Raw genomic sequence first — 18,546 nt, 5'->3', positions numbered from 1 at the left:
AGGGAAACATTATACCTCCTCCATAAGGCCCTGAAACAATCGGCCTAAAAGTTAGACAAAGAATGAAAGAATGTGAATATTCTTGTTTCTAACCACAACCACACTTTCTATGCACGCCAAACCAATTCCAAATTTTTTATAAGGTCCTGAAGATATCATTCTCAATTCAGGATTTTGTCTTATTTTTAGGAATTTCTAAACTTTTAAGACAGTTTTAGTCGCATATATATTAAGATCATTGTTTTATTTTATGTGAGATCACTCTCAATCCCACTTTTGCAGATGAAAAAAGGAAATGGGGTGATGATTCTATGCTAACTGGAGAGTGATGATATTCATTGTCTGAATTAATTGTTATTGGATCATAAAATATACACCAAATGTATATTTTATGATCCAACAATAATTAATATACAGAAAATGTATCAGCTCGGAGCATAGAATCGGTCGAAACTGTTACTCAGCATTTCCAGCAAGAAGCAGCCACAATAGGCTTGGATTTCCAACCAAGCACGAGGGAACCTTTTTCCTCCACAATGGTGTAACCATCAGAAATATTGATGTTATTGAGCCATTGCTTGGCTTGTGACAGCATTTTCGAAGGGTACGGCTGGAATCCGGCCCGGCTCATCCTTCGGCGCCATTGGTCAACTCTCTCGTGCCTCTCGACCCTAGCAAGCCCTTCACAGCTAACGATATTCTTTATTTCGTCAGCGAAGTAAAATTGCTCCATTTTGGCTCGTTTAGTGTCATATTTTGGTAGCATGGCATCGAGGGAGTCGAATATAGCTGAGTAATAGTGTAGTGCCTCCATAAATCTGCCCAAAAAGAATGGTCCATTGTGGCTCGAGTCCTGCTCGACTAGTACTAGTACCTTTGGCGACAGCACGTGGATATTTTTTAGAACCGAGTTCAACGCGCCCCGGCTCTCTTTAACCACCGAGTGCAGCTTAAAGATGCTGTTCACCACAAGAACCTCGCCCGGATACACCACAATGTCTTTTGGATCTAGGTTCTCCAAGGTGCTCTCCACAATGGAGAAGTTCAAATTTATCCCTTGGCTCTGTGCATATGTTTCGAGCTGGTCTCCGATGGCTCGAAACTTGTCAACACATAGTCCGACTCCGGTGATCCGGAGCCGAGGCGGTGGGCCAGGGCGGTTGGCAAGGCTATGAATCAAGCCATGCCATTGGTAACCATGTGGTAGACCAAGTGACATCCCCAAGTCCACCACATGAACTAAACTCTCTCCCTCAAAGGCTTCCAAAATCGAGGCATTCGCGATAAAGTGACCGAACTGAAAATACGGCAGATTCTCATAAACTAAGCGCAACGCCTCTTCCTTTTTGTCTGATAAAGCATCTGTCACGTTCATTTTTGGAACGACAAAGCCCACGGTGCCAAGGGGTTGAACCAGAGCCAGTCTATCGGCAAGCCCCTGCACAAAACAGGACGCCACGCGTTGGAAAGAAGTACCTAATACCAATGCATTAATCCGAAGTTCGGATAGCAAAAATGAGGCGTGCGATTTGTCACGGCAAGCAACGGCCTCAGCACAAGAAATGAGCTGCTGGAGCAGCTTCATACCATCACCATTGCCCTCTCCTTCCACGGCTCCTCCATCCTCAGCATTGCCAATGGCTGCTGCCGCTTCCTCCACCGCCTCAGCCACAAGGAATCGTTGATTGTACATCTTTATATGATCTCGGAAGTGAGGCCTCGGCACGCTGCTCAGACTACTCACGCTATTAGTACGTGGAATACTCCCATTGCTGCAAATGCTGCTAGAGCTGCTGTCAGTGAAATTGCCTAAACTTGCTGTCCTTTTCAGCCTCTTGAAATCATTGCTCTCGTCGTACAAGCTAGGAAGCCAGGCTTCAGCATCCGCATTGTCCAAAATTGGCAATGCAGCAGCATAATTTCTTCGATCATCACATGAATAGTCTTGATCAGGCAAGAAAATGTAAGCCATTTAACTAAGGAAAAACCACTCTCTATATATATTCTCTAGCGCTTGATCTCTAGCAAGGCTCTTGAAAGAACCACTTAACCAAAGAAAGCAGCTTATATAGAAAAAAGGGACGTCTGATTTTCTTGTTTGAAGCGAATTACAAAGTTTTTTGTCGCTAAACATGAATCCAAAGTTTCAAGGGAATAACACGGTTTTAATGATTGTCTCCTGCCAGGAAGAAAATTCACAAAATAATCAGCATTGATCAATTGTATTGAATCCGGGTTTTCTATATTTAATAATTTGCTCCATTGTTTTAGTACTCACAAGTATGTCTTTGGAATCTTGTTCGTTGGTCATCGTCTTCCAATGTAGGAGGATTACTAGCTAGCATGAACAATTAATTATTATTATTATTTAATTAAGAAAGCGACATCGTGTCAAAAATATGGTTAGAAATAGAATTTAAAAATAAGTAAATAAATATTTGGGAGGTTAAAAGATTTTCCTCATACAGTAAATTTAATTTTTTTATGAAATTAATAATAAGTGCATATAAATGACGATGCCCTTCTGGATTTTTCATATTGGATTGTTCATTTGGTATCATATTCGGCATAGCATATTTTATTGGCAAAAGGTTGGCCATCATAAACATATAATTTGTTGTTGATTTTTTTATTATTATAATATAAAAAACAATGAATCCTGTTCTTTTTTCCCAAATACCAACAACACTTTTTTAAACATATCCAAATAAAAATTCGTGAGACCATCTCACAAGAGAACTATTCATAACATCCCTACTTCATCTTGTAATCTCAGCTAGTTGGCTCTCATACATATAAGGATAAGTTATAATAAGGGGGTCTATTAAGTTGGTTGATTTAATAAGAGTGATAAATATTATTAGATTGTAATCAACCTATCAATAATTTAAATTTCAAATTTTGTTGATTCAATTTTTTATTGTATGTCCGATAGTAATTCATTTATTATTTTTACCATTTTGATTTATATAATATGTGAGCCCTGATTTTGAGTCAAGTCAAAACAATTTTTAAGGAAATCATGATAATAAAATTTATTGAATTTTTATTATAAATTACGAATCTTTTATTCAATTATATAATATATAAAAAATATTAATTTAATTCTACTTTATGATTAAAAAAATCATTTATAATTGAAGTATTAGCTTTAATTTTGATTGATTAAATTATAAATAGGGATAACTCGCTACACATTTAGATCGGGCATGAGATTCAGGTCCAAACAGGGAAAGAAGTCCTCTCACAATGTACCAAACTATGCCTCAGTGTTACACTCTGAAAAAAGTTACAAAATTGTGAGCGAACAGGTTGTAAACAGATTTTTTTGGATACCATGAAAGAGTATTATTTTTTAGCTAAGATATACTTTATTGTGAATAAAATAGGGGGACTCGTCTCACTATAAATCCATGGGCCCTAACAGAAACACTCAAAAAGTTTGCATTTTTTAGAGGCATTAGAATTTGGCCCACAAGTTTGATTTGGCGAATTTGATTTGGCGACGGATCACTCTGTCTCTAACACTGTAGCTCATAAAAACTAACAATTTTCTTGAAAAAACATTAAAAAAAGGTGGCGAGGCGAATTCCCTAGTTTTTCACAAATGAGTGAACAAACAAAATAAATATTGGGCCCCGTCTATATAGAATGTTTCTTGAAAAACCATTAAAAAAAAGGGGACGACGTCCATAGTTTTTTACAGTTGAATACACAAAAAAAAAAATATTAGGCCCCGTCTGTACAGGATGGTAGAACACCAGATAAATTGCAATGGTTAAATCATTGTCTCGTATATTTGTTACCTCCCAAAAATGCTTCTGAAAAGGCCACGTTTCTCGGTTCCTTTGTGATCTTTAACTGTAACATATCCGCAATAAATTTAAATTTTCTTTAGCAGACATATTTCCAGAAGACTATAAGATAAGCTTCAGCTCAGCATGCAAGAAAAACTAAAATATCTCACGCGTAGCACATACACTCATGTACAAATATACGTAGGATTTTTAAAATATCACCTTTTTGCCTCCCAGCACGGTAAAGAGCTTCTTCAGCAATGGGTCTCCACTGCTCGGCACATGAATAGTTTATTCCGAGCCCAACACTAAGTCCTCTCAGTAAATGCACTGTACGAAGAACAGAGAATAGTTCTCCTGGGAAACTCTAAACATCACCCACCACAATGCAGAGGAAATTAGTCCTGAACGAATCACTTACTTTTCACAGCATTAAACAGTATCAAATGCCACACTATTTGATAAAGTTAGAGGAGATATTTGACAAAAAACCAGTATACGGAATCAAAAATTTATTCCAGTTTCAAGACTAGCGCTTACATATTGCAAACTTCCATATAGTTTTGGTTTCAGTTCAGCACAACAACATTCCCTTGACCAAAAAGAAATTCTTAACCTAAAGAACTTGATGATTGTAATGTGTATATCTAAAATATATGGTTTGAATAAAAAACATAAAAGCCAAAAGATTTTATGCAATAATAAGTTCCACAATTTACTAAATGTTGAAGATTCACCTCAAGAAATGCAGGAAATTAGAAATAAGATCTTTTATGGGAAAAAGGCACTTTTTGGGTTGAGATGGTTGTAAGATTCAGTACTGGAGCCCCTAAAGATTAAAGACCATACCTGAACGGCGATTTTTTTTATCGAAGATCCTTCCGAGAAAGGTTGTAGCACTGTCACACCAGGTGGTAGCTTTGTGTCAAACATTGTTTGGGCCAACCTAAGCAATTCCTTTTGCTCATCCGGACATTTGCTCAAGGTGTTTATGCCAAGCTCCCTAATGTCGGAATAGCACATTAAATATGCCAAAAGATTTTGACTCTAAAAAAAAGGGGACAATCTTATTTTGACTTTAAATATAAGGGGACAATCTTTCTCACATTAACACAGGTACTATTTTACTGATATCATGCCTCCAACCTTAAATACTGCCAGTAACAAGGGTATGCTATTAAGGTACATTAGTGCTCTTCAGGACAGAATAACTCTATCTATTTTCCAAATATCTGTCAAAAATTTAATATTTAATTGACCTACAATCAAAATCACAGTTCTATCCTCAAAAGGATTCTGTTGTGATTCTCATAAATGTGAGGAAGAAACACTCACGAGGAAAGATAATTTGATGCGCTGTCTGGTATTTTTTCTTCAAATAGCATGCCAAATGTGTCCATTTGTTCTAAATATGTGAGATAAACACGAATGTGCATACTTAGACAGCATGATCAAATTATTGTCTTTTGACAGCAGATAAAATACTCGAGCAAAAAAGGATCGATATATTACCATGTCTAGTTTGTTAAAGGTTGGAGTTATATTTAGACATAACCCACATACCCACATCCAAACAAACTCCCAAGACAGATAATACAGTTAGGACTGTAACTTGACTGAGGGACAATAGGATGCACCAAATCGTTAAAGGTGGTTTTTGACATTAAAAAACCTCAGGAGAGCGTATAAACTACGATTTGCTTTCTTTTCTTTTCTTTATTTTTTTGTATCTTTCTAGCTGTTGAGTATGCATGATCTTCATGGCACAGCTTAAGCTCTTAACCCTGTCGCACACCACTTTTGAATGTCATATTAACTTAAGAATCTGCGTAAAAATCAGGATAGATGCATCTAAAAACACAAAGCAGCACCTGTAGCTCTCTGATGCCCCAGTAGGATCGTTATCTGCCATTGCTAGCACCAATCTAGCATATCCTAGCCTCAATGCATCAGGAAGATCCTTCACTTGTCCATAATCAAGCAAAGCAACCTGATTTGCAAGACACAAACCATCAATTAATTAAAGAACTAAGATGAGGAAACTAACTTGAGAAACTATGCAAGATATCATTATAGACGATATTGTAATGACACTTGCCTCAGAACCTCTACAAATCAATATATTCCCAGGGTGAGGATCTGCGTGAAAGAAACCACTCCCCAATATCATCTGTCCATAAATAAGTGTCAAACTTTTAAGGATGTTCCTGCATTTTAAGATCACTCAATGTGAAGATAACAAATAATATTACCAACTCCAACATCGGAAAGACAAGGTGAAAAAAAGTAGGGAAACATTAGATATTTATTATATTAGGTTTTGATCTCTTATACTTCTTTTTATTTGCTAAACTACCTTTAATTTGATAAGAATAAGATATTAACTTTTGATATCCGGAGACATACATAATTAATTGAAACCCACACACAATATGAGCAGTAATCAGTATGTATAGAGCGAGAAAGAAAGAGGTAAGGGCTTGTCTTAATCCCACTACTCAGCTGTGGTTTTTTCTTTGAGAAAAAACATAAATGATTAACAAAGGATATCATACTCTCTAGGATGATGTAGGGGCTTACTGCTTTGCTGCTGCTGCCACCTTACCAGAAGGATTTAGGCCTCTTTTTGCTATCTCATCACCAAGCTTCATGATTGGGATTCCATCGATGTATTCCATCACTAAAACACGCCTATGAAGAGGAGTAGACAAGTTAGTACTCTATATACATCAGTATCGGATTATTCATTTGATTATTAGCAAATTGCTGGGTCATGATCATCGCCTGAGAAGAAATTTGAATTGTTTGACATTTTAAATATTGGGTGACGGTAGAAAAAATAATGTTATGCCCAAAATCCAAATTAAGAATGATAAATCATTAATGAAGGCTATGGGTTCATATATTAGGGATGTAAACAATTTTTAGTGTTTTAGATTCAGTTAGCCTTGAATTGTAAGAGGGCTTGATTATTTTCGGTTTAGTTTATTATTGCACATTTACAGAAAGCAACAATCTGAAGTATACCTTGTGACCAAGCCTCGAATGACACGTGGGACTTGAACAGGGGACTTCTTGTTATTGTCATAAAGGAAACACCGAATTCTATCCATAGCATCAGCTTCCCTCAAAAAGTTGAACTCATATCCAATCTTAAAAACAAATGCAAAAATGAAAACCAGCATTAGTCAACAACATAAAAAATAACACAACAGATATAACTAGTTTTATTTAGAAAGAAAACGATGTCCAAGTTGGCAATTGCTGCATATCAGAACTACACTTTTTAATCTAGGATTCAGACACTCGAGATATAGAAAGCAGATTCAGAGAGCGAAGTTACAAACTAGAAAAGCTGTGAAACAGGTCACCCATAAAACTCTAGCAACAAAATTGATAACAAATTGGGAACCACAGAAAGAAAAAGGAAAACCAAAATATGGATTAGAATGACAGCAGGCAGCATACGAGGAGCCAGTGTCAATTATAAAAAGCAAGTTGTATGGATACTTAGAGGAAATTAATCCTCAGAAAATGATTATAAAATGCTGTGTTAGTGTAGCTCGGGTAAAAAATCACAAGAATTGGTTCTGAACATCAACTGCAAGACAATTCAACGACGTTTATTTTCACCAATGGCCCGTACAGATCTAAAAGATGGAAAGAAATGAAATCTCTGCAGATGCGAAAGAACCAACAAATAATATTATAGATATACTGTAACTCATTCTCTTTTGTTGTCCAGTTTTCAGAATATGATTGTTTCAAATAAATATGACAAAAACAAAGAACGTCAAAAAATTAATTTGACTGATAGAAAAAAAGAGTCAAAAAGGTTATCCAGCAAAAGGTATATTAGCAGAAAAGTAAGACAAGATACCTGTTTCTCCATTTCCTTGGTTACGGAATACAAATCGAACTTTATATCTGTCTTTTGCATGTACAGTGCAAAAGCTTGCATGTTGCGAATATCAGTCATCATCAAACTATGAACGCCTGGATGTTGCACCTATGTGATGAGATTATTATAACTTTACACACACATCAAGACTGCGAGAAAACAGAAAAGTGCTCTTACCTTCACAACAATATCACTCTTTTCACCTTTGAGCCGTGCTCGGTGAACCTAGAGGATATATGAACAAGTGGAGCACAGTATTAGTGTTAAGCAACAATACCCATCCATAAAATGTCAAAACAACTAGAAAGGGGTGAAAATAACATTAGTAAACAGCAAAATCCTAAGGGATGTCTCTGAATTGAACATTTGCACAATATCTAAAACAAGTCGATTGTAGTATATTTTCTAATCAACACACTGTTCTTTTAAATTTTAAAATAATCAAGTAATTATAAAATAATGCATTCCGACAAAATATCAGATCTCCAATGAAACATGATCTTCTTCAGAAAGCACAATTACACTATAATCTATATGTTCCAATTCAACAATTGAAACTACACTGAATTCTAAACACTTGTCCAGAAATGTTTTCTGGAAGTACCAGAAAGGTATCCAACCAACACCTAAGATTCTCTTAGACACGGCATAATTCTCTAGAATTTCTGAAAAAAGTTCATGTTGAACCTGAGACCTTTTATTCCAAACCATCATGTTTAGGATAAGCTAGACTTAGCATCAAGTAAAGGTGAAAAGGTGGAATTGACTGCATAAAAGCCTGAAATGGAAAATCTTAAGAACAAGAAAACGTGGAAAGCACTTGTTTCTGCAACTTTTCATGAGACCATGAATTTTATTTGCGAGATTTAATGCTACAGACGGAATGGATCTGAATGGCCAAGAAAAAAGATGGTATTAGTTAAGGCTTTCCTATTACACGTGCTTTGGATTGAATACTAATTCACAAAGGCCGAGCAAATAGAATCTATCTTCAACCAAAGTCCTCATAGAAAAGTACCTGTGCAATTGATGCAGAACCAAGGGGGTTAACATCAAATCTTTCAAACAGTTCATCCATGCTTTGGCCCAACTCCTCCTCAAGCACAGCCTTGACCACATTGTATTGTGTTGCAGGAGCCTGATCACACAGTGTGACTAACCTTCTCACCCAAGCAGTTGGTGCCAAGTCAGGCTTACCAATTATTTGTGCAACCTAATTCACCCAGAAACTAAATAAATTCTACCTCCATACAAATAGTTAGTCCAAAATTGGTTCACAGCCAAGATGCCAAATATTTAAACAATGAGAATGCAATAAGAGTGGAAATCCAGTCTTCACTATAATAATCAAGTACAAGTACCGAAACGGCAGGAGGAACACGAGTTAGGAGCAATAGAGAGAGAAAAACGAGAGGGCTCATCACCATTTATAGTTCTTTTGAAAATTATGTTAGTTCCCATGAACTCTATGAATTCGAATGATAATCAAGAACCCACTAAGGAATCAAGTTAAAAGAACAGAACCCTTGGGAATTGACGTAAATAACCACAAGATCAGTACTAAAAATACCTTGAGAAAAAACCCGCCAAGCTCAGCGCACATGTTATATATCTTGTCAGCAGCTAACTCGTGTTGCTTCTCCCACAAAGCCTCCCGTCTCTCTGCATTTTTCTCGAAATTTACTCGAAGTTGAAACACCTAAACGTGTAGACATTGTGTTCTTTCAATTCAATATTTCCTTTAATATTCAAACAGAGTACGCATGTACTAGTGTACTACACACCTTGTAACCAGTATAGATATCAGCGACTCGAATCCAAAATTCCCACGAACGTTGCCACGGTCTGAAGCGAGCAGAAAACTTCTCTTGAAATTCCTTCACATCGATATGAAGCATGATGCTTCAGTGTTATGCAGCTTCAAAATTCGCTTAAAAAAGTGATCTTGGTGTCGACTTGAATTTCTTTCCTGGATATAATTCGGATGCTGAGTAATGCGTGAAAAACTACGTGATGAGAATTTCAGAATCGGTGAAACGTAAAATTTGGGGCAGAAAAGGAAGAGACGAACAAAATGAAAGGCGTGGCTGCGTGCTGAGATAGTGGGCCTTGGACAACCCAAAGGCAGAAAGAAACTACATGGATCGAAATTCGTATCTTATCATCGCTCCAAAAGCAAGGCCATCTAATTCCGATAGGAACGTACGGAACAAAACACAACAACAGTATGTGAAACAAAATAGAGAGCTCATACATTAAATTAATTGTTTATTCTCAAAAGTTTTGTTTTAATTCAGACTGGCTTAGCTTCATCTATTTCTCATGTAGCTAATTCGAATATGGTGTCAAGAAATTTGCTACTGCTCTCGGCTCTCGAATGGTTACAAAAGTTTGATAACTAAAATTAAATGTGGTATAAATTCAGGAACCCGATCTTATCCGTTCACTTTCGTGTTAAGATCTTGATATGTATCATTTTCAATTTCGGACTTTTGATACGCCACTCATTTTACTTGTGATAAATGCTCATAAGCGTATTGGGCCTCGTTTTCAAGTGACACTCTAATGGGCCTGACATAAGCCCACTAATCACTTAGGGATTCTCCTTCAGATGCCACGTACGACGCCCGTATATATCATTTGAAAGCATTGAAACTCCCCCATTTCAAATGTTCATAATCGTATTGGGCCTCGTTTTCAAGTGATATTCGTATGGGCCTGACATGAGCCCACTAATCACTTAGGGCTCCTCCTTCAGCTACACACGTATATAATTCTTTGAGTGCATTAGTTTTCTGTATCCATTTTGTCGGTGTTTTTTCCCTTTTTTCTTTCTGAATGATTCATCGACTTGAAAAAGGCATCCAGATGGAATTTAATATTTTCTGGTTATTATTTGCCGAATAAATATTTAAATATGTTAAACTGATTAATGAAAAAGTAAAATAAACAAAAATAAATATGATTGAGCTGGAGTTGAATCGAAAATTGCTAATGGGTAAATTTAATTAGAAGATTTAGTAAAGATTAGCACTGCAACGGGCAGGCTCAGGTACGCGGCAACATGGTGGAAGCTCGCCGCACTAGCTGCGCTCTTCGGTGGTGGGCTCGGTGTTGTACCTGAAAACAAAGAACGACCACATTCATTAATTCGACCTTGTTCTTTTTAGGAATTTTTCGAAATTGGAATATATTTCCAGCATAGTTTCAAAATATATCTTCAGGAAAATTGTCTTGCAAGATATGTGGTGACTTAAAGGGGGAAATTAGCAAGGCAAGCTTTCCTAAATCTGATTTTGTGCTAGTCTAACAAGAGAATTAGAAATATACAAAATCAGTGGATAAAAAAATCTAACCATTGGAAGGAGCTGATGGAGTTGATCCAGGCGATGGAATAACTGCAATTGTAACATAAAGATAAATTCGATTTAATAGATGGCCACTTGTTTAACAAAGGTAAATGAATTATACTGATTTTGGATGAGAATCAATTTTGGTGTCATCAATTAGCCATAAGGACCAAATTAATCATATAAAAAATTTCAAGTGATGTTTGGGTCTATTTGAAATTATCGTATTCGATATATAATCCTGAAGAACATAGCGTATAAGTTGAAACTAAAGACTAGAAATACCAATTTTGTTGCAGACAGACAAATCAGCACTGGCTCCACAATTCTTGGCAAGATTCACAGCATCAGTTTTGGTGATATTAAGGCTCTGCAATATTCCTGGATTGTTTATAACCTTGCAAAGGCATGCCTTGTCATCCGCCACCAGCTGTTTCATCGGCACACAGCACGACGCCGGTGGCGAATCCACCTTCATATAAGGTTGACATGGCAACAGTTTCTGCACACACGGCAGTGTGTCTCCTTGTCCTTGGCCAAAACCCACAAAAACCCATGAGCATGACAGCAGAAAGAACAAGAGAAATGAGTTGGATATTGCCATTATGTGTGGATTTTGTTTTTGCTTTTTCTATTTTTTGTTTTTGCTTTTCTCGGTCCTTTTGGTTTTTGTTGATCACGTGTATATATAGGAGTGAAAGGGGCTGCGGGGATTTTTCGGAAGAGGAGATCTGGAATCCATGTGACCAGGAACGGCTTGTTGAACGAGGTTATATACATATTCTTTAATCTTGACAGTGAAACCTTACGTATTTTGTGGAAACGGATAAATCTTTGAAATAGAATTGGTGTGGTTTTGTACGTAACTGCGTGCATGTAAATAGGTGGTACATATGGGAGAATCTTTTAAAGAAAGGAATGTCACTTGCCATCTAATCCAGGGATACATTTGTGTCTGTGAATGCTAATACATAGACACACACACACACACACGATGTAGGATGCTTGTCAATTTTGATGTCAACATATGAGCGGATTAAAACATTTAAAAAAAAAACAATTTTCTTCAGAAGTATATTTTTTGTTGCATCCAGAGGAAGAAGTGACCGAGTACACCAATTCGTCTTACTTTACTAAATACAATTTGTAGACTTGATCATTACGATTATGACAACGAGAAATGACCATGTAGCTCTTTGCTGATGAACGATCAGTGGAGAAATGAGGAGCTAGCATTTGTTCGGCTCAGTGATCCGGAACGTTTTTTTCTGTCAAATGAGCTTAATTATATCACTTGCATTTGGCGTTATAACTGCATAACTTGCTTGCTTCGTTGCTTCTGGTCCATGTTGCTTCATACTTGGAGCTCGACGATCTTTAAGCAATATTGACAATTATCGAGGAAACTCATAAGGATAATTGTTTCGAATACCATCAGTTAAGAATCCATTTGGTCCACTCTAGTTGGATAATCAGCAGTAGTATTAGCTCCCGTAACTATTATAATGTAAACATGGTTTGTAAAAACCGAAAAATTATGCGAAGATTATTAAAGGTCGAGGAACTCTTGGTATTTATCAGATTATCAGCAAAAATTCATAACAAATGGATCCTCATCGATAAAACCTAAAAACTTTTACACCATTCTACAAAGAGTACAACATAAAGAATCTCAAATGGTGCAGTTGATCCCTGATTGTGCCGTCTTATATCCCATAACGTACAAAATCTTAACCTGAAATGCAACAAGGATAATTGTAATGCGCTTTGATCTTGTGAACAATTTTATAAATTATCAGATAACATCAAGGCATTGTAGATTAACTACCAGATAAAATCAAGAAGGCTTCGTTTTTTTCTGAGGTTTTGAAACGAACTTAAGCTGTTGTGCTCCTTTCCTCATTTCTCTGTCATATGTAACAAAACAAGGAGAGGCTAAATCAGTACCTTGAGAATATTTACATGAATCCAAGAAGAAAACCGAAAATTGACAAGTAATTAGAACAGGACCTTTGGTAGAGATACACAATCACATAAAATATCGGAAGAAGCATCATAATAAGTATTGACATGGCCAAGTAGAAGACTCCCGTATGCTTCTGTCAATGTAAGAAGTGAGATAGATATAATGAGAAAGAGAAGGCTTAAAAGCGAAATCCGAAAGAAAATGAAACTGCACAATTCACTCAACTCGCTTCAAAGGTTGTTTTTTAGGGTGTTTTGGATCCAAGAATTAGGAAGTTAAAGGATTTAAAATCTGTAATACCAAATCATTCGACTTATTTGCAAAATTCAGCTATCAAGCATATGCATGAACCACCAACCATTTAGTACCACCTGTAGGATCAACTTCGAATTAAGGTTACAAAATCATCAAATCCAAATTGCCTCTAGATTCTCCATTTATGCACAAAAACTTCTCATAGCACACCATAGGTGGAATATCATGAATAAATCACTTACCCTGCCACCCATGCAGAAAGGTTTTCTGCCTTTTAAGCAAATGTGGGCATCACAGAATTGACGTAGAAAAAACTCTAGCAGATCACCAGAAAGAGTATGTGAACAAATGTACCAAATTCATCCTACTTCCCTAGGACTAGAGTCTAGAAAGAATGGTACCATGGAGACGAGCTGCAGATGGACCATTGCTAGAAGGAAAACAGGTGTTGGCAAGATCCTTTAAAACGAGAACAAAAATATAAACAAAGGAATAGTCAAACATGTCATACAACTGATCAAGAATCCAGGAACAACCTCGCATAAGTGACGGTTCCTAGCAGCAGCAGCAGGATTACACTTGGTTTTCCGAGATGATGAATTTATAACAAAATCACAATGTAAAGCTCCGCATACATCAGCCAAGCACTTGTCCTGACTCTATACACATATTAAGAGTTTAAAACCATATCACCATAATTGGGCCACATACAAAAGCATGAAAGATTAGTAAATTCCAAATTTGAGGATTTAAGGAGTTATGTGTATGAACAGATCGACAAAAAAGCAATTAAGATTTTTATTATAAAGATATGAACACACCATGAGTGGGTAAAAACTTATAATGGACCGTACATCACAGTCAAACAATTTCAGATGCTAGCAAAACCAAAACTGTGGATTTTGCAGTTCATGGTGATTCCATTATATCAGTCAATGCATGTTTTGTACTCTCATGGGCATAGTCATTGCTATTATTTTAATACCAGGGCTCCACCATTGTCGATAAAATCAGTATATTCTGGAATTAAAAAGACTGGAAAGAAATTGTTAATAAGAGCTAGTGCAATCAACTGGTACAGCAATGCATAAAAGAATCAGTAAACAAAAGGATGATTCTGCCCTTAGCATTTAAATCATGGAATGGACGGACATACAAGGTTACGCACAGAATTTAGAAGATTGGAGTGCCTGTTGTCAAAATGTTGATCCAAATATTTTTCTGCTCGAAAGAGTTTTTTACAATATCCACACCTCCATTCACTTATATCTGTATGAATCTTATGTTCCTCTTGGTCTCTAAATATGTTGTTGCTTGGATGAAGTCTGCATTTATGTGAAAGTTGATACTTCTCCGATTCCACAAAAGGCATGAGATACTGCAAAATTATTTCTTCAAAGTTAGTAAAGAACAGAAAGATGATTCTACTTACAGGTAACTATTAGAATGTAAGGTACCTCATCCACAATCTTCGAGGCTGCTCGACTTCTCTCTCTCGAACAATGAATTTCAGGCTGGTCTTTTATGATAGTTCTAAGCATCAAAACACAAATTGGAAGTCATCAACAACATGAATGCCACATTTTAACCACAACATTTCGTGCTTAATTCAACCAAAAAAGAGAGTTCAGTAGTTTCCACCCTCACCAAAAGGGGGAAAGAAAGCAATGGTAGAAGTAGCAGATCTGAAAACAAGTGACGATCAAATTTTAAAATGAAATGACAACAAATGTTACCTTGATTCAGAGTGGTCGCTACCCTGCGGCACAAGAAAATTAAAAATTTTAATTGATCGAGAGATAAAAGAATACCCTTACGAACAAACAAATTCAACAGAAACATCATGACGCCTACAAAAGATTAAGGCTGGACAAGGTTGACCCTGCCATTGATAATGGATAGCCTAAAGCAACCAAAACGTTCTAAGGATCAACAAAAATATAGAACTCACCTGGGCAAGATTTATAAGGCTCGAGATTTTCATCACAAAAATGTCAAACAATATACAGAAATCCCACATAGCTGGATAACTAAAAAATCTCGTTTTTCAAGACTTGACCAAATCCATGTCGACAGACATGACCTGGGGAAGGGGGGATCTCGATCGTCGGAGCGAGAGAAGACTTTACATGTTTTGGGCTTGATTGAGACATAGATGGAGTGACTTGCAGCATCAACCACAGAAGTAAAACACTTCGCCACGGATTCGCTTTATTCTCCGCCATCTGTTCCCCTTCTTCGCTGCTTCTTTTCAATCTCAGGAACCATTATTTCTTTAAAATACCCACAAGCAGATCGTTCGGAGCCACACTGTTATTTATTTGGGCGGTCGTCAGTGAGTCGTTGAAGGTCGATTTTGATCCATTTCAAGCTTAGACGGCCGGTTGGCAAATTGTGGGCTAGCCCGATGGATCGAGCCAGTTTTCAGTTATATCGGACAAGCTTGAAATTTGTCATTTCACGGGTCGTAATTTACCCGCACCACACATCTATTTGGAGGGTAAGATAATCGACCCGCACTATCTTATTTTGACGGCTCTAAATCAAGCTCATATTAAAAATAGAACATATTTTTTATTAGTTCTATTTTTTTTAATTGTTTTTAGTCTCATGTTTAAACATAAAACAACTCTCACATATCATAATTCATTAATATGTATTGGTTGGTATATTTTTGTATGTTTTGAAATTATGCAACTTTGAAATAAAATTCAACGACTCTAAAAGTATATTGAATATTTAGTCGTGATTATTCGAGTTGCAATAATATTGTCTTATTATGTATAAGAATTTTGGAGTTTGAATTTTTACCCTAAAAATCTGTTGTTGTAGATTTTTGAGATAATAATTATTTGGTTGAAATATTTGATGATTATTGATGTGCAATTATTGTTTGATTTGTTTTGTGATTTTTTTTATTTATAATAACTGAAAATTGAATGAGTATGAAATTTGAAAAATAATTCTTTGTTACAAAATTTTGAGAATATTGAATTTTTCTAGTTAAATAACTCAGAGAATGAAGAAAATAAAAATTGTCAAGTTATTTTTAAACTAAAAGAGCATATATCAACAAATAACGGGCAAACATCAATTAAAGACTATGAGTGAACAAAATATTGGTTTTAACCAAAATAACAGACCAAATGAATTAATTTGAAAACTCGGTTTGGTGTTGAGGTGCAATAATTGTCTCTCTTAGGCAGAGCGATCGAAGCATGACGCTTGGGCTGATATGCGATTTAAAATATTCGAGTTGTACCAATACTACAAGCTACAGTTTTTGGTAAAACAGCAAACGTTTGGTCCTACATTTGATTTATTCGAAAGTTGGATTTAATTTTTTTAAAATACATGTCAGTTCAATTCGATTTCAACTTTCAATATAAAATTCCGATTCACCTATCAAACTTTAATATTATTAATTTTTTTAATAAATTTACAAAGATATAAATATTTTAATTTCTAATAAAATTTATTAGACAATATTATTATACTTAAAAATATTTTTTTTAAAATAAAATTTAAATTTATCTAGTCAAATTTTTATATTACATTTTTTTATTTAAAACATGATTATTTTTAAAAAAATTATAAAATTTCGGTTAAGTGTATTACTAACCGAAATTATCGATTTTTTCGAATTGGTTTATTAGGTTTTCGTAGTAAAGTTCAGTCGATTTGGTTTGTCCAAAAAAAGTTCAGTTAATTCGATTTTAGAACATTCGGTTCGATTTAACTGAACCTATTAATGTCTAACACATGATGGAGCCAGCCCCAGATACTTATGAATCCTGGCTCCGCCCCCAAATTTATGTAAACACAAAAATTTTTGTGAGACGGTTTCAAGAGTCAATTTTGTATTTAGGTTACCTATAAAAGAATAGAGTAGGTCTCATGTGAGACCGTCTCACGGATCTCAATCTGTGAGACGGGTCGACCCTACTCATATTCACCATAAAAAGTAGTACTCTTAGCATAAAAAGCAATACTATTTCATGGATTACCCATATAAAGATCCGTCTCACAAAATTTGACCCGTGAGACCTTCTCACACAAGTTTTTGCCAAAAGAATATTACTTATTATTGTAAATATGGACATGAATTACCGTCTCCCAAAAAACCTAATAAATTTTGATGTTGAATAAAAGCCGACCATGATATCAAAGTTTGTATAATAAAAAGTCTCAGTTTTAATAATATTATGATATAGTATAGATATATATTTTGACAAAAACTTGTGTGAGACGGTTTCAAGGATTGTATTTAGTGAGACGGATCTCTTATTTGGGTCATCCATACAAAAATATTATTTTTTATGCTAAGAGTATTACTTTTTATTGTGAATATCGGTAGGGTTGACCTGTCTCACAGATAAAGATTCGTGAGACCGTTTCACAAAAGACCTACTCATATATTTTTAACCTAATTAATTTTTTTGTATAAATCTTCAAATTATTCAATACTTGTACTCCAATCAGTCGTTAATAAGAATGAACTTTTTATTCGCAAGTGGTGGATTTTTACCACTAAAAAATAAATATAAGAAATAATTTCGTGCACCAACTTATTTGTTAAACAAAACAATTTAAGAATAGGGTCATTTGAAGTGTTGGAAAATCAAATCTAGCTCTTAATTTTTATGTCCCAAGCGATTCTCCTTTTTTCCCCATTACTGTGCTGATTTTGATACTGCAGCTTTAAATGGTTTTATGCTCTACGTTTGGTAGGAAGGATAGGATAAACTAATGATTAGTACGTAAATGATAAAGAAAATGATTGTGGTAGGATTGTAATATATAGTCTAAAATAATATTATGTTTGGTAAGATTTTTAAGTATAGGATAATTTTGAATTTTTTAATGAACAGACGAAATTGCCCTTCCCCCTCGCGACGGCGACAGTGGCCGGCGGGCGGTCGGAAATGGTCTGCCGGAAAAGATCGGTGGGTGAGACGGTTGGAGACGGCTGCCGGAAATTACCGACGGATTCTGAAAAACCGTCGCTGATAGCGACGGTTTTTTGAGAAACTGTCGCCGATCTTGTTTTGAATTATTTTAATTACTAAAAATTTGACATTTTGCGACGGTTTATAACAAAACCGTCGCTATTTGCGACGGATTTTTTGCAAACCGTCGCTAACCGGCCAGTTCGTCGCCGGTCTGCCGGTGCTCGGCCGCGGTTGGCGGTCCGTCAGTGGTCGGCCGGCGGCGGTCGTGGAGTCGGCGGTCGGTGGCGGGAAGTGGTGGTGAGTTTGAATTTAGAAGAAGGGTAAA

At 36.0% G+C, this 18,546-nt stretch overlaps 4 protein-coding genes across 8 annotated transcripts; all 4 read right to left on the bottom strand.

Moving 5' to 3' along the window:
• Positions 1–104: 104 nt before the first annotated feature.
• LOC140829299 (GRAS family protein RAD1-like) lies at positions 105–2,664 on the bottom strand. The gene is made up of 2 exons (XM_073192388.1): positions 2,279–2,664; positions 105–2,179 (listed from the first exon to the last, which is right to left on the bottom strand). The coding sequence occupies exon 2, from the start codon at positions 1,970–1,972 to the stop codon at positions 461–463; it is 1,512 nt and encodes a 503-aa protein (XP_073048489.1). The 5' UTR covers positions 1,973–2,179; positions 2,279–2,664; the 3' UTR covers positions 105–460.
• Positions 2,665–3,617: 953 nt separating this feature from the next.
• Positions 3,618–10,072, bottom strand: LOC140829297 (uncharacterized). 3 transcript variants are annotated; one of them, XM_073192384.1, is made up of 12 exons: positions 9,483–10,065; positions 9,269–9,397; positions 8,717–8,911; positions 7,876–7,923; positions 7,678–7,806; positions 6,825–6,949; positions 6,378–6,488; positions 5,896–6,004; positions 5,669–5,787; positions 4,647–4,800; positions 4,020–4,164; positions 3,618–3,861 (listed from the first exon to the last, which is right to left on the bottom strand). In XM_073192384.1, exons 1-12 carry the CDS (start codon positions 9,594–9,596, stop codon positions 3,803–3,805), a joined length of 1,437 nt encoding a protein of 478 aa, XP_073048485.1. In that variant the 5' UTR covers positions 9,597–10,065; the 3' UTR covers positions 3,618–3,802. The 3 variants fall into 3 exon arrangements, with proteins under 3 accessions (XP_073048485.1, XP_073048486.1, XP_073048487.1); XM_073192385.1 differs by having other exon boundaries at positions 9,269–9,360; positions 9,483–9,618; XM_073192386.1 differs by lacking the exons at positions 3,618–3,861; positions 4,020–4,164; positions 4,647–4,800 and adding an exon at positions 4,807–5,581 and having other exon boundaries at positions 9,483–10,072.
• Positions 10,073–10,569: 497 nt separating this feature from the next.
• On the bottom strand, positions 10,570–11,718 carry LOC140829298 (non-specific lipid transfer protein GPI-anchored 9-like). Its single transcript, XM_073192387.1, has 3 exons — positions 11,334–11,718; positions 11,055–11,096; positions 10,570–10,818 (listed from the first exon to the last, which is right to left on the bottom strand). Exons 1-3 carry the CDS (start codon positions 11,650–11,652, stop codon positions 10,703–10,705), a joined length of 477 nt encoding a protein of 158 aa, XP_073048488.1. The 5' UTR covers positions 11,653–11,718; the 3' UTR covers positions 10,570–10,702.
• A 929-nt stretch (positions 11,719–12,647) lies between these two features.
• LOC140829296 (uncharacterized) lies at positions 12,648–15,696 on the bottom strand. Of its 3 annotated transcripts, none has more exons than XM_073192381.1 (10): positions 15,399–15,694; positions 15,006–15,028; positions 14,727–14,802; positions 14,426–14,647; positions 13,806–13,928; positions 13,671–13,728; positions 13,512–13,585; positions 13,059–13,147; positions 12,877–12,955; positions 12,648–12,783 (listed from the first exon to the last, which is right to left on the bottom strand). In XM_073192381.1, exons 1-9 carry the CDS (start codon positions 15,492–15,494, stop codon positions 12,886–12,888), a joined length of 831 nt encoding a protein of 276 aa, XP_073048482.1. In that variant the 5' UTR covers positions 15,495–15,694; the 3' UTR covers positions 12,648–12,783; positions 12,877–12,885. The 3 variants fall into 3 exon arrangements, with proteins under 3 accessions (XP_073048482.1, XP_073048483.1, XP_073048484.1); XM_073192382.1 differs by having other exon boundaries at positions 14,438–14,647; positions 15,399–15,689; XM_073192383.1 differs by lacking the exon at positions 13,806–13,928 and having other exon boundaries at positions 14,438–14,647; positions 15,399–15,696.
• Positions 15,697–18,546: the final 2,850 nt, after the last annotated feature.

Source organism: Primulina eburnea, chromosome 4 (genome assembly GCF_022965805.1).
Source record: "Primulina eburnea isolate SZY01 chromosome 4, ASM2296580v1, whole genome shotgun sequence".
NCBI classification, from domain to species: Eukaryota; Viridiplantae; Streptophyta; class Magnoliopsida; order Lamiales; family Gesneriaceae; genus Primulina; species Primulina eburnea.
Note: the sequence above shows the minus strand (reverse complement) of the source record. Positions and strands in the feature narration are given on the sequence as shown.

What these genes read in the sequence shown, in the direction of transcription:
- LOC140829299 (XM_073192388.1), bottom strand. Translation starts at nt 1,972, where the DNA reads ATGGCTTACATTTTCTTGCCTGATCAAGACTATTCATGTGATGATCGA.
- LOC140829297 (XM_073192384.1), bottom strand. Translation starts at nt 9,596, where the DNA reads ATGCTTCATATCGATGTGAAGGAATTTCAAGAGAAGTTTTCTGCTCGC. An exon ending in AGAGTGATATTGTTGTGAAG is followed by an intron (nt 7,807 to 7,875) that starts GTAAGAGCACTT and finishes CTCATCACATAG; the next exon opens with GTGCAACATCCAGGCGTTCA. An exon ending in CCAAGGAAATGGAGAAACAG is followed by an intron (nt 6,950 to 7,677) that starts GTATCTTGTCTT and finishes TTTGTTTTTAAG; the next exon opens with ATTGGATATGAGTTCAACTT.
- LOC140829298 (XM_073192387.1), bottom strand. Translation starts at nt 11,652, where the DNA reads ATGGCAATATCCAACTCATTTCTCTTGTTCTTTCTGCTGTCATGCTCA. An exon ending in GTCTGTCTGCAACAAAATTG is followed by an intron (nt 11,097 to 11,333) that starts GTATTTCTAGTC and finishes TTACAATTGCAG; the next exon opens with TTATTCCATCGCCTGGATCA. An exon ending in TCCATCAGCTCCTTCCAATG is followed by an intron (nt 10,819 to 11,054) that starts GTTAGATTTTTT and finishes CTTTGTTTTCAG; the next exon opens with GTACAACACCGAGCCCACCA.
- LOC140829296 (XM_073192381.1), bottom strand. Translation starts at nt 15,494, where the DNA reads ATGGCGGAGAATAAAGCGAATCCGTGGCGAAGTGTTTTACTTCTGTGG. An exon ending in ATCTGCAGCTCGTCTCCATG is followed by an intron (nt 13,586 to 13,670) that starts GTACCATTCTTT and finishes GTGATCTGCTAG; the next exon opens with AGTTTTTTCTACGTCAATTC. An exon ending in ATTGTGTATCTCTACCAAAG is followed by an intron (nt 12,956 to 13,058) that starts GTCCTGTTCTAA and finishes TACATATGACAG; the next exon opens with AGAAATGAGGAAAGGAGCAC.